This window comes from Apus apus, chromosome 1 (assembly GCF_020740795.1).
Source record: "Apus apus isolate bApuApu2 chromosome 1, bApuApu2.pri.cur, whole genome shotgun sequence".
NCBI lineage: Eukaryota > Metazoa > Chordata > Aves > Apodiformes > Apodidae > Apus > Apus apus.
The window spans coordinates 96,865,351-96,880,059 of NC_067282.1; the positions used below are offsets into that span (position 1 = coordinate 96,865,351).

The 14,709-nt window shown below is 38.4% G+C and overlaps 1 protein-coding gene across 3 annotated transcripts in view; it reads left to right on the plus strand.

Annotated features, from left to right (window-relative positions):
• TTC3 (tetratricopeptide repeat domain 3) overlaps positions 1-14,709 on the plus strand; it is a 69,499-nt gene that overhangs the window by 7,563 nt on the left and 47,227 nt on the right. For all 3 annotated transcript variants that reach the window (XM_051608587.1, XM_051608586.1, XM_051608588.1), the window contains 10 exons: positions 1,143-1,196; positions 3,949-4,072; positions 4,773-4,858; positions 5,611-5,705; positions 7,362-7,424; positions 7,966-8,020; positions 9,725-9,887; positions 9,999-10,047; positions 11,102-11,225; positions 14,309-14,372. In XM_051608587.1, the coding sequence (XP_051464547.1) occupies positions 1,143-1,196; positions 3,949-4,072; positions 4,773-4,858; positions 5,611-5,705; positions 7,362-7,424; positions 7,966-8,020; positions 9,725-9,887; positions 9,999-10,047; positions 11,102-11,225; positions 14,309-14,372 (877 nt within the window). The remainder of the gene's footprint in view (positions 1-1,142; positions 1,197-3,948; positions 4,073-4,772; positions 4,859-5,610; positions 5,706-7,361; positions 7,425-7,965; positions 8,021-9,724; positions 9,888-9,998; positions 10,048-11,101; positions 11,226-14,308; positions 14,373-14,709) is intronic.

Here is a 14,709-nt window from a genome sequence, read left to right on the forward strand (position 1 = left end):
TGTATTTTAAGTTATTTCATTTTGCTGGACTGAATAAATAATCTGATAGTCGAATTGGAGCTTTCTAGAAAGAAAGTGTGTCATAGGCTTTGTTACAGTTGGCATACCTTACTAAATATTTGCAGTGTAAATAATACAGGTGATGGTGGCCCTTGTATGTTGCTAAGAAAGAGAGTCATGTCAGTGAGATAAAGGGCACTGTTCCCTGATAAGCAAGTTAAATACTTTTTTTTTTCCCCTCATTCAATAAATTTTATTTCAAATTTGTTATTTTTGCTGACTTAAAATAGAATCATAGCAGTGCAGAAGAGAGAATGGTATAAGAAATGTTATAAGCAGCTGAAGGGAAGAGTTTTGTTGTTGGAGTTTTTTGTGTTGTCTTATTTTGTAATTTAGGTATAGCATGTTTTAAAAAAATGGTTTCCTGGAATTCTGAAAGCTACGCTTTTCTGGGGCATCCTACTGCTATATCACTTTCTGTATTGATCTTGTGGATTCACCATTCTTTGTGCTCATTTTGCTGTTTACTCCTTCAGACTGAGTGCTCTGTTTTAATCTCCCTGTCCTTCAAGATGTCCCTGCAGTTTTTCTACTTCATCTCATATGATGGGTTCTTTGTGCTGTTCCCTCCCATGTTAGTCTCCCATTTGAGCTTTATACAAGAGGATGTGTATATTCCCATTCCCGTCTTTATATCTGCTTCCCTTTTCTTACTTCCTCAGCTTGTATCTCCTTCTCCATGTAAAAGATTTTGTATCCAATAGTAAAATTTATTTGGAGGAGCACAAGATCTTGGGAGAGGAAATACTGTTGGTTTTGGATGGTTTTCATTGGATGTATCAGCTGGGTCTTTGGTATGTAATAACTGCAGAAGCAGTTAAAAGTGGCTGGCTTTCCTAACCAGATGTTGTAAAATCCATGCATTTTATATTTCTACATCAACATTTGTTTTTCAACAAAAATGGTGGGGCATTTGCTGCTGAATACAAGAATATTTCCTGAAAATTTGAAGTGGACCAGAGTAAATGGTACTGCAATCAAGCAGAATTGAAAATGCTACTGAGTCAAACCAGAGCAGGTGGAAACTGAAGTTACCAGATCTTAATAACTTGTTTTTTGTTTGTTTTCTATCCCTCTTCCAGAACGTTCCACACTTTATCAGTGGCATACTGAGAATGGGCAGCAGAATAGAAAATGTAAGTGTATTGAATTGTTTTTAATAGAAATCCTTCTTCATGTGTGAATGCAAACAAAATATTTGTACAGATACCAAAAAATTTAAAATACTTGCATGAATTTAGTTTTTGGAATAGGTAGCATGTAGGACTGGGTTTACCAGTCATTGCAGCTCTGAGTCACAAACAGAAATCTGTGTGTGACAGGAACTGTGACATAAATATCATCTGTGTATAAGACCAAAATGACTGAGAACTCTAAGGATACTTCACATGCTGAAAATAAAAAGTTTCTCTTGGTGGTTGCTCCTGACATGTCGTGGATCAGTTTAGGTTGCACAGCTGGAGTCAGATCGGCCCTCCAGCAACAGCTTTGATACCTGCTGGTGGGTTTCCTTGTTGCTTTCTCACAGATTTGCCACTTCCTGTTGGCAGTTTATTCCTTTACGTATGTTAGAAATTGCTTTTGCCCAATTTTGTCCAGCTCTTTTTTTTTCATTTGGCCAGTTGTTCATAGCCATCAGTTCTCCTGTGTCAGCTTGTGCCCCATTTCTTTACTATCCCATGCCTATAATTGCCTAAACTGCATTATGCATTCCCTGTTTTCATGGCATATACTCTGTCATATTTAGCTTGCATTTCTCTATACTGCATCATTATGTTGGTCATAGCAGCATTAACTACTTGTTACTACTGTCTATATGAAAGCTATTGTACCATACAAAAGTAAACCAAATTAGTAATTCCCACCCAGTTAGAAGAAAAATTGCTGTTGCAGTTAAAACAGCTCTAAGCAGGTCAGGACAAGCTCAGAATAAGCTTAACAATGTGCAGCCCTGTGGCCTTGCAAAGTCTACAAAACCTGTGGGCCTGTTACTAGCAATGACAGTGTTGTATGATGGGGCTCCAGGGCTACAAGTAGGGCTTAGCTTGATCACTGAAGGGTTGCAAAGTGCTCCTCTTCGGAGACAGATTAGAATTCTTTTGTAAGGTTCTCAAATAGTGATACTGATTCAATCTGAAGGATTGTGAATGGCTGAGTAAGTTTGTGGTTTGGAAACCTGCTCATTCATCTTCATTATCAAATTCAGTGTATAGTGGAACTAGACTTGCTACAGAGTGGTTGGGATTGGAAGGGACCTCTGAAAATCATCTGGTCCAACTCCCCTGCTAGAGTAGAACCACTAACAGTAGATTGCACAGGAACATGTCCAGATGGGTTTTGAATGTCTCCAGAGAAGGAGATTCCCCAACCCATTCTGGGCAGCCTGTTGCAGTGCTCTGTCGGTCTCACAGTAAAGAAGCTTTTACTTGTATTTAACTTGAACCTCCTGGGGTCCAGCTTGTGACCATTGCCCCATATCCTTTCATTGGATACTGCGGAAAAGAGGCTGGATCCATCCTCCTGACATCCACCTTTTAGATGTATGAGATGTCCCCCCTCAGTCTCCTCTTCTCCAGGCTAAACAGACCCAGGTCTCTTAGCTGTTCCTCACGGGGCAGGTGCTTCATTATTCCAGTAATCTTTTTGGCCCTGCACTGGACTTTTTTCCAGTAGTTCTGTGTCCTCCTTGAACTGGTGAGCCCAGAAATGCACACAGTACTCCAGATGAGGCCTCACCAGGGCAGAATAGAGGGGGAGGAGAACCTCCCTAGGCATACTGGCTATACTCTTAATGCACCCCAGGATGCCATTAGCTGTTTTGGCTGCAAGGGCCCATTGTTGACTCATGATCAGCCTGTTGTTCACCAGGACCCCAAAGGTCCTTTTACCCAGAGCTGCTCACCAGCAAGTCAGCCCCCAGCCTGTACTGATACATGGGGTTGTTCCTCCCCAGATGCAAGACTTTACACTTGTTTAATTTCATTACGTTTCCCCCTGCCCAACTCTCCAGCCTGTCTAAGTCAGGTTACACTTTTCAGTTCCTCAACTTTGCACTGTGAATATTCTTAGTTTCTCTGAGTCTGTTACTTCTTTTCAGACTTTCTAGTCTCTGCTCCCTGCTCTAGGTTAACTTCAAAAGTTAAAATAAAAACATTGAAGTTAAAATACAATATTATAGCAATAGGAGAAGCAGAATAAGTACAACTCTGTTAGTCCTGAGTAACTCGGTTCCTGTATGTTTAGTGATATTTGTCTTGGTCATGTTGGTTTTAAAATTATTTTTCAAAGTCTGTAGGCCCAGATAACGTAATATTATCCCAGGCAACAGACATTCTTCACTCTATCTCTGTCCTTCAAATAATGCTCTGTATAGCTCAAGCAATTAAATTTAGTTTGAATAGATAGCAAGTAATGATTTACAGAATTAAATCTTAGCCCTGGCCTGCATGCCTAATAGCCTGGAGTATGTTGCTTTTTCTAATCAGGCTTGCCCCTTCACACTGGAGCAATTTTGTGTGTAGTCATCAAATAGAAGTTACTAAATCAAATTCTATAGCTTGTATCACTCCATTGCCTCCTGTTGAAAGAATGACTGTTTTCCTTTTGTGGCTAATGCTGTATTATGCTGTGCTTGAGCTATCCAGATGTATTTCTGAGCTGTTGCCTATTTCAAAGGCTAGCAAATCGGAACAAGTGCTTAATGTAAGTGCTATAGTAGTATTGTTATATTTACATGGAATTCTTCTACTATATTGCCAGTGAGCTGTTGGTTTGTGCAGTGTTGTTTCAAGACTTTGCTTTGTATAGAATTTGTTACTGTATTTTTCTTTATTTTCCTTTTCTTCAATTGTTTTGTGTTGTTTTTTTTTTCAAAACCAATTGAAATAGGGTTTTTTTGATATTGGGGATGCAATTGGTTGGATCAGATGCCTAGATGATGTCAGTATCCTGCAGAGGCTGGAGAAACTTGGTGAATATGGTGGGATGCATCTTGAAATGTTCTTTGGTGAATGTAAGTATGAACACTTTGAAGAAACAATAGTGAGGAAAGTCAGCTTTGTTGTAGTTACTACCTCTTTAATGTCTGTATGGATTTCATTAGTCTGGAAGTGACTGGAAAAATGGTGGTGGGGTGTGGTTTTTGTGTTGTTTCCTGCTTATTTGAGCTAGACTGCTCTTCCTTGAGCCTCTGTATATAGGTCGTATTTACAGTGTGTGTGCTCCTGAACATTTTTTCACTTTGGTGTCTTGATTTGTGTTAAATGACTTGCATTCTGGTCTTAGTTTTTGCATATATACATCTTAACCTAGCCTTGCAGTAACAGGGTGGTAGAAATCAAGCTTGTCTGTAAGGAGAAGAATCTTTTTTACAGTTAAGTAGCAAAGTATAAATTTAAAAGACAAATATCTAGAAATATTTAAAATGCAAATTATTTAAAAGACAATTAAGTTTCACTTGCTTATTTGAGATTAGACAAGTGTTTAAATGTTTTACAGTCTGCAGACAGTTACTTTGGACTTACCTAATAATGGATAATTCCTATTCCTTTGAACACAACTGTTGCTTAATCTGTCTCTATTATTTAGTTGGTATGTCAAATTTTGCTTCCAGTCAGAAAACACAGCTTGATTCTTAGCTGCAGAAGATAAACACTACTTCTTATCTTTGGTAGCATCTTTAACCATTGTGTTTTTCTGAATTTTCTCTGCAGGCAAAAGGTGTATTACTAAACTTGCTTTGGAAGATTATAATTACGCTGCGCAATTTAAAGCTTTCCCCTGTGAAAACTGCAGGAAGGTGAGAGAAGATATCAGATTGTGCTTGTGCTTCTTGTGTTGTTGGGTTTTTATAATGATAAAAGATTACAAAAATGATCAAATGATCAAAGGTAAAGGTTTAAAAAGCTTGAGTTCCCTCAAGGCATCTTGGTCTAATAAACAGAACATGGGTTGCTTTTGTCGCCGGTGTACACTGGGGAGTGTTCCCTTCCTCACACCCCAAAAATCCTCTAGGAAACGCAGTTAAAACTGATAGAAGATTGTTCAGCTTGATCCTTTCAACACAGAAATAGGGTGCTCTTGAATTCTTTGCCATGTGTTCCTTTAGTGCAGATGTTTTGGGCTTTTTTTATATTGGATTCTAGCTAATTCCTGTGTCGTCCTTGATACAATTCCATAGTTCAGGAGGTACACTGAAAGACACTGAGTAGGGAACTGTTTGAGCTGTACTCAGCCTACTTTGCTCTTTGACATATGCTCACTTTTGATGATTATATTGTGGAACCCAGGAGAGCTTCTGAGTTAATCCTGCTTTTTAGTTACTGTTAATTGTATTCTTGTGTGCATAACATTTTTATTTGTACACTTAGAAGCTTATTAACTGCAATGTATTTATTTATACTATTGCAAAAGTATTTATTACAACTAATAGTACATACATAACATTCTGTTTTTACAAGCATAAAAACTTAGCTACCTCTTGTCAAATGTTTTCTTTACTTATTGCAAATGAGTTTATCTACAGTGGTTGCCAAATTGTTTTTTTTACAGATAAGTGAATGTATGAAACAGAAAGGAAATGAGGAGTTCTCCCAAGGGAATTTTGATGCTGCTATAATGTCATATACTAAAGCCATACAGTTTTGGTAAGAACCAAACTGGTTTACTAGATGTCACTGGTTTACTAGATGACATTTACTGTGTCTTATGTACTCGGTTTATTCAGATTTATCCTGATTTTGTATAGTTTCCCAGGAGCTCAAAAGTCCTGTTAGGGTTTGAAACAAATCTAAACCAACTAGCAGTAAGTATAGTAAATCTGAAAATAAATCAGTTACCTGGTGTGAACAGCCACTTTTGGTATTGTCCCTCCTAAATATTCTTCCAGAAGAGCAGTATGTCCGACTGTTGCAAATATTTATCACCTTGGCTATGCTGCAGATCTAGTGAACAAAAGCAAATATTTAAGTATCTGCTCTTGGCAACTCTGTGTATGTCAGGCTTAATTTCCTTCAGAAAGAAGTTGAACAAGGCTTTCCTGGGTCCTCTAAAGGATCAGGGAGACAGATGAAATGAGAATTTGTGTTTCATGCATATAGAGCGTTTGCCCCCTTCCTGGAGTCCACATGTAATGTGAACTGACTATAGAACACTGCTTTGCAATCACTGCTTGTGTTGTAGTTGTGCAAATGCTGCTTTTATAAGTTCTGGTGTCTGTGAAATATAGTGAATTCATAAAGTCCCACCTTTCATTATAAAATTGTTTCTGAGAACTTACTTTTGTTTTGAAGTCTGTAGCTTTATGATTATGCAGCTGAAAGGATGAGCATTTTGTTGATGTCTTGCTTCAGACTTCATCCTGTGGGATACATTTCAATCCCAAATTTAAGCTGATTTTTGCCTCTGTGGAAAGTTGTGTCACCTGACTTTGTTCTAGTGACTATCTGAGGTGATGTATGGGCTGAGAAGGCTTTGCTTGGGGTAGCTGATGAGGGGGAGGGAGGAGCGGAATGCAATGAAATAGCAAAGGAAATCTGTTTGCTTGAAAAAAGCAAAGAAGTATCATGGTGTGCCAGGGCTGTGGAGTTGTTGTTACAGCGATTTGTTAGTAATTGCTTTTAGTCCTTAAGACCCTGCTGGAAGATAAAGGATAGCTCAGAGATTTTTAGCAGCTAGGGAATCCTTCATCTGCTGTATGTGCTATCTTTCCTTTCTCATTTTCCCAGAGAGAGCTGACTTTCATCTGCTTCGTCATCACACTCCTTCCCTAATTAGCTGCATCTTCCCTTGGCTTCCTTTTAAGGGATTGCTGCATTACATATACCTGTTCTCCCTCTCATTCACCATTAGTTATGTTGGGAGCACTGCTTTAGCTCTTTAAAACTGCTGCTTAGTCTGCCCATTCATGCAGAGGGTTATGAAAAAGTTGAAGACTCAGTGATCCAGAAGTGTTCATGAGATGTTTAATTTAATTAGGTCCTCAAAGTTAGGAATTCTGGAAGAAAATAAAACAAGATATATGTGACAGTCAAGATAGCTTTTCTGTGCTTCATGGCTTTTTTTTTTTATATACTAGGCTGAGAGTGATTTGAGTTGGTTGGAAGTTGCATTAGTGGGCCCAAAACTTACAAATTATTACATAATTAATATCCTCAGTGAGTTACCTTGTAAACCAATGGGACTACTCAGGGAAGCTTGTATGTAATTTTTGGTACTAGAGTGCTTGCAGGCAATGATTATGAAAATGTACTTTTTTTTCCTCCAAAAGTAATATACTAACTTTTAATAATTTATTTTTTAAGTCCTTCAAACCATCTTCTGTATGGAAACAGAGCACTTTGTTTAATTCTCACAAAGAAGTACAAGTAAGTAACCCATTCTTTATAATCTCAAATGTTCCAGTTAATCCACAACACCTTGTATACAGGAAGTCAAGTTGGGCATATTCTTCAGGCACCATCTGTTGGGAATTTTGGAGGTTACTGCCTTACAGTGGTCAGCAGTTAATACTTGCACCATCAAATCTCTACCTTTGATTATGTAACTACTCTCTAATATGATTTCCGTGAAAATATTTAGGTTTGGTACACAGGCTTTTTTATTAAGGCTTAGCTTTTTAAAGGAACACTGTTAGAACCCAGTTAAGGGGTAGGTACATATGCAGAAATGCTGGAAAAGGTAGTTGGCAAGGAAAGGGAATAAATACCTGGTGAGTGAAATAGTTGAGACTGTGTAATTTTAACCCAGGTAAGTTTCAGCAAAGAAGTGTTATCTGACCACGCCTTTACACAGATGAATGAACTGTTCTTTTCTGTGCTTTGTATTTTTATAGCACCTTATACATGTAGTCTGTAGCTTTTTCTAAAGTATAAATAATATCTCTTCTTTTCCCCCCCTTTCTCTAAGGAAAGCCATTTCGGATGGAAAAAGAGCCACTGTTTTGAAGCCTGATTGGCCAAAGGTTAGTTTCGTGTACATTTCAAAATTGTCTTTTGTTGTTACTGTAAACCAACTGTCCCCGGGGCAGTATCGGGGGCTACTGGCTGTCAGGGCTTCTGTGACTTCCCCCCTGATGTGGAGGGGTTTGTGAATAAGACCGATGGTCACACGCGGCACTCGCCTCTCACAGAGGAGCGGCCGCTGTGGGACCGTGTTTTAGAGGGTAGATTAGAATCTATACCCCCTCACCACCCTCACAAATTGTTACTGAGACCAATGTGTAGCTTACGAATTAATCGGTTTATTAAGGGTTAACAGAAACTGAGGGATCAAGGTTCAGGAGAGGTTGTCTAGGTGTATATCGGAAAAGTGATTCCAAGGTGCTGTGGTCTCACTAAATGCATGCTCCGAGGGAGAGGTGTAGAATCCATGGAGTGAAAGGGCAGGAGTTGAGCCCAGCAGGAAAGTTAGACTGTGTGTGTCTGGGTGTGGGTGGCGTGTGGGTGTGTTCCTGGGAACCGGGGCGACCACTCCCAGCAGCAGCAGCTGCGGCAAACGCAGCTCTAGTCCTGAGGAAGGAGGCAAGTGCAGGCTGGGCAAGCTCCTACACCTGGTTGAGGCTCGGGCAGGCTTGAATCCCCACGGAGTAGGCAGGGTCCCTGCGGAGCAGGCACAGGCAGCCCCCCCTTCCCTCTCGGCTCTTCCGGGGACAGAGGCGGCTGGTTTGTGGGAGCCAGGGCAGGCAGAGAGCCCCAGACCTGCAGATCTTGCCCTCTTTTATAGATAGAAATCAGTGTTCGAATTAGGTTCCACTGTTCAAATTAGCCAGTTAGCACTGACCAGGTATGTACTCTGTCAGAGGCATCTTTAATCTATTGTCCGTTCTTCTGCCAGTTATCATAACCCTTATGCTCTTTTCTTGCTGTGGACTAATCTGATAGAGCAAGAGGCCTGTTCCAGTCCATCCTTGGCTGTATCAGCAAAAAGACGCCACTCTTGCTGTGCTGGCTTGAAAGCCATTTTGTTTAGTCCTATGTGGGTGGGAGAGAAGATGAACTGTTCCCCACACCAACATAATAACCCAGAGTCTTAATTACAGGTTTGACCCAGGTAGATTTGACAGGTTCACGTCTGTGTTTGGCACTAATGACAGCAGAGGAACACAGTACCTTGTGGGCTAGAAATTCTGCTTCAGTCAGCCAAGTGCATAGTTTCCTTGTATTTTTGTATTAAAAACTGATTTTTACATTCTTCTAAGTGTTGTTATATGATGTTCAGTGTGTAAAGACAGAAGAGAACATTTTTTTACATTATTGTGCATAGCTCTGTTATCACAATGCTTTAAAAAGCATTTACATAGTCCTTACTATTAAAAAATCCTGATTAATGACCAACATATATTTCCCAATATTCTTGGCCTAAAGAAGAGTAAATAAGGGATAGTTACAAAATGGCAAAGTAGTAGTTGAGATTAGGTGAAAAAGCAAAATTGTTTTTTTCCAAAGGCAGAGGCTAGATGCTTCTCCCTGTGAATTATCTTTCTGCTTCAATGTGCTGAGTAGTTGAAAACTCTGATTATTCATCATTTCACCTGAAATAAGTGGAGCAGATTACTTCTGAGTGTGTAAAATTTTACTTTATATTGTCTACTGCAGCTATTTTGGACATAAATTGTTTTTTTATTTGTGTGAATGAACACTCAAAATTCAAACTTTTGTCCATTTAGGGTCACTATCACTACTGTAAGGCACTGTCATTACTGGGGGAACATGAAATGGCTTTGAAAGCTAATGAGAGAGCTCAGAAACTATGCAGGAATATTCTTGATGGATTTAAAGATCTTATTCAACAAAATGAAGCATTAAAGAAGACATTAGAAGAAATGAATGGTAACCTTTTCTGATTTTAAGGTCTGCCTTGAACATAGCAAGATTCCTTCATTGGTAACTTACCTTTGAAAGTATCTAATTCCTCCCCCCTTCCTATATCATTTCCTATAGGTATTCAACAACATAAACAGAAACCAAAGAAGTCACTTCTTGAGAGAAAGTAAGCAACTATCCAGTTTGCCTGTTTTTTTAATTAGCAATGCTAAATAATACACAGCATAGATATTGCTTACATTTTGTTATGTATCTGTAAATAAAAATGGAAGAAAACCTTATAAGAACTATGACCAGAGTGCAACTTAGGAGTAAAGTGCACTTTTCAGGACGTAAGCTATCTTGAGATGTTTTACTTCCAAGCAGTTTCCTTCACCATTAAGTTTTACCTGTGTTGGAAATAGCAGGAAAAAGTTACATTTTGAAGTTTTTTGTCCTCCCAACATTAAATACTTTGCTGTTGAGGAACCTTGGTGTCTGAAAATGTCAGTTCAATGACACCCACTTTTTTGTGTTAACCTGAATACTAGCTAATGCATATTTGCCATGGTAAAAGTGAAAGTGTATCCTAATTTTTAGGAACTTGGTTTTGCCACATCTGTTCTGTGCTTTTACCTTGCCCAGAGAGAGAGTAAGAGAGATTCCATATTCACAGATTCAGCTAAATTATAAATATGCCATAACTTTTGTATTAAACATTTTTCTGAAAGACCATTTTGATTTTTATTAGTCTGCTTGCAGTGATGTTCTTATCTGTCATTCAAAAAAATACAGTAATAAAATACTGAGCAGGTTTTTGTAAACTTAAAGCCTCTGGAGGAACTTAAATTTGTTTCCCTTCTATATTGTGCAAATAAAATGTAGCCATGGTCAAGACTGATTTTATTATTTTTTTTTAATTAATTACCAACATTCATTTATTTATTTTAAAATAAATGTGGAGTAATTTAATTCCTGTCCCTTTTATACATTATGCTGTTGGTTTTTTAAATATTTTTTTTCTAATTTTTTTTTTTATAGCCTTGGACTGTACAATTTTTGAGTGAAAGAAATAGTTATTTAATCAAATCCTTTAAATAGGCTTATGGTATTACAGGAAGTCTACCCCTGAGGAAGTGTATTAGTCTGCTTTTTTCATGGTATGAGTATGGTATGTGTCTTAAATAAGGAGAGATGACTTGACATTGGAAGAACTAGGGTTCTCTCTTTTTATGTATCAGGGGCTGCAGTTCTTCAGAATCTCATTTAATAATCTCTCAAGAACAAACAGAAATAGAAAAAGACAAAAAGAGAACACAGTCTGAGCCTAAAGATGAAGATTGTCATCAAAAGCATGATACTAAGGTGAGTTGTGCTACAGCTGGATTTGCAAGACTAGGAGTGTGTTGATTTTCGTTGTCCTGGAATGTGTTACTTCATGTGGTGTGGCTGAAATTTGGCAGCCACTGTGTTTTAATAATTGTGTACTTTCTCAGCCAAATGCACTTTGCTTGTAGTACTCAACTACCAAATCTATGTTCAGAACTTTGGATTTGAAAGGAGGTGGGAGGTGACTGCTTGAATGGGAAGGTGGTTGTTAAGAGGAGGAGTCTCTTCAGGCTTATGGGAAGTGGGACTGAAGTCATGTCTGATTTAATGGACTGTCCAGTCCTGCCTGTAAATGTGCATTCAGATGTGGGCTTGGCTTCTCTTTGGCTTTAGGACTGAGTTAACATGATCTGGTGTAATGGAGTTCAGTGGAAGATGTTTAGCCAAAGTTGATTCATACTACAGGGCTTCTGCTCTACTGGAGTGTCATTTCCCACTGATACTGTGACACTAAGGAATGTGCATGGTTATAGATGTATTTTCATGCTATGTATGGGAAAACGCTGGTTATATAATATGCTTCACTGGATTGTATTTAGGGTTTTGTAATTTTCAATATTTGTTTGGTTTGTGTATTTAGAACAAGCATAGTATAGCGCTAAAATGCAAGATATACTTGTGTTATTTTAGAAGCCCTTTGTTATTCTTTAGATTCATTCTTTCAATTGAAAAGACTGTTTAGTAGATTGTTTTTATTAATTTCTTTGGTGAGGAGAGCTTAGAAGACAAAGAAGCTATCATAAGGGAGATTTAGGCTGCTTAAAGAACCACAGCCAAAGGTAGTAGCAAAAGTGGCTTTACTGAAATAAGATGTTGTAAAAGTGAGACTTGACAAAGTCCAATGGCAAGGTTCAGTCTTACTCCACTGCACAGAGGATATAATAATGATTAAAAGTTACCGATACAAACGCCCTGTGATACAAGGTCATGTGTAATATTGATAATTTACCAAAGATCTGCAGTTGATTAGGAGTTTCTCAACCTCGAGGAGTAACCTGGAGAGGTCTGCCAACTCAAGGGGAGATCACCCACTGTGCTGCCAGCTACTTAAAAGGGAGAGCTCTAAAAAAGCTCACCCAAGCTGTGGTAGTTATGGAGTAAAGTGGTTGGCTTGTAGTCAAATTACATGCAATGGAAAAGGTGAGCATGAGACTCTTTGTACCCACAACTTCCTTTGTTTGTTGACTAAATTAGTATTTGGAAGGACAATCTGTTACTTGTGTATTAATCACATGATTGGTGTTCTGGTTTCCAAGCTTATATACATCAAAGCACACTGTGTCAATCTGTCCCTGTCTGAGTTTTCAAGGAACAGATTTGAGCCAGGGATGTTCGTGGCCTGGTGATGGCCTAGACCTGTATTTATTTTGAGCCTGAACCAGATAACCACTGGGTTGGTCAATGAGTTGAGTGCATCCATCACAGAGTATCCATCAAGCATCACCATTAATACAGAAAGCTTAATTCTCTGTTCATGGTTCATTTTTGTTGTTGTGGTTTCACCTTGGTAGGCAGCTCAGCACAGCTGCTTGCTCACTCCCCTCAGCGGGATGGGGGAGAAGATCCTAAATGTAAAAGCAAGACAACTTGTGGGTTAAGATAAAGGGAGTTTAACAGGCAAAGCAGAAGCTGCACACAAAAGCAAAGCAAAAGAAAGAATTTGTTTATTACTTCAGTGCAGATGTTTAGCCACTTTCAGGAAGGCAGAGCTTCATCACGTGTTAACAGTTACTTGGGAAGGCCGATGCTGTAACTTGGAACTTCCCCCCTCTTCTCCTTTCCCCACCCCCAAAGCTTTTATTGCTGCACACTTTGTATTATATGAGATGTCTCTTTGGTCAGCTCGGGTCAGCTGTCCCAGCTGTTCCCCCTCCCAACTTCTCATGCACCCCCACTCAACTTGCTGGCAGGGCAGCATGTGAAACAGAAAAGACCTTGAAACTGCATGCACTGCTGAGGAACAGCTAAAACATCGCTGTGTTACCAACACTGTTTTCAGCACAAATCCAAAACACAGCACCATATCAGCTGCTATGAGGAAAACTAACTTTATCCCAGCCAAAATTAGGACATATGTTTTTATTCCCTAAAAACCACTCATCCAACAAAGTGGAAAGTTGCAGGATTTTGTTGGTGCTTATATTATTTTAGGTGCGTTTTGCTACTGGAAGTCAGTGGAATTTCTCAGGTGTTGCTGTCTTAATGCCTGTCTTGTGTCCAGTATCATGGGGAGCCTGTAAACCATTCCTGTGCATAAATTTTCCTGAGTGGTTTGTTGCACTACATGTATGTGGATTGTGACAGTCCTGCTGTAGCAGCATGGAATTAAAAATTTAATAATCAAACTCCAGGTTGCTTACAGACAGTTCTCTTTGACACTGAATATTAATTTTAAGAAACAGTTGTACTTCTTGCAGATGGCCTTTACTGTCATTATTGTAAACTAATTAATAAAAGTTATAATTTAGCCTATGGAGTGTGTTATAAGTGAGCAATATGATACAGAAACCATAATGATAAATACTGTGAATCTACTAGCAAGGTCAAAACACTTGAGCATATGCAACTGAAAATCTCTTTCAGCTTTTACAGGAGGGTAGGGCAGTGAAAAAAGATGACTCGTTAGTGGGGAAAACGAAACCTATGTACAAGGGCAAAGGGGAGAAAAAAAGTGATACATAGAACACACAGGAAGCACTTATTTTTTTTACTGTTGTCTTTTGTGCTATGAAAACCTTTATAATGGAGGTCTGTGTAAATCAATCTTTCTTTAATATTAATATTACTGCAAAAAAAGCTACTTTTGGTAAGACTACTAGATAATGTAAATCCGTATTAATTTGGGACAAAATAATCTACAAATTGTACAAATACAAATGTACAAATACACTTTGATTAATGAAATTATTTTTCTTTACCTCTTGATTGGGGACATAATATACTGCATTATTGTTATTTATTTATTTAAATGCTAGTAATTTTTTTTCTTGTTTATATTTAGTGAATATTATATATTTTATATTATTTGTATAAAACAAATCAGACATATTTGCCATTAGGTGACTGACATCCAAAGAGCAGAAAGCAAAGGTTGCTCTGAAGAAATGCTAGAGTTTCTGCCAAGTAAGTTTGTTTTTGCTTTTTATCGATTTTGAGTTGGTTCTTCCCTTGCTGTGTACCTAGTGTTATTTTCACAACAGTAAACTATCATGCTTCACTTCTTTTCCTGTTAGCATGCAGTTACTTAGATACTTCTAGTCTCTATTTCTGTCTTATTCCCTTTATGCTTTTGTCATTCGAATCTGCTTTACATGGATGAATTCTGGAACTAAAAAGTAGAATGCTGAGTCACACGCTACAAATGCATTTCCTCCTTCTGAGACAGGTATAAGATGTAAAAGGATCTACATTTAAGGGAAGAGTGTGGGTAGTTTCAATATCTGTAATTCATTTGTGATTA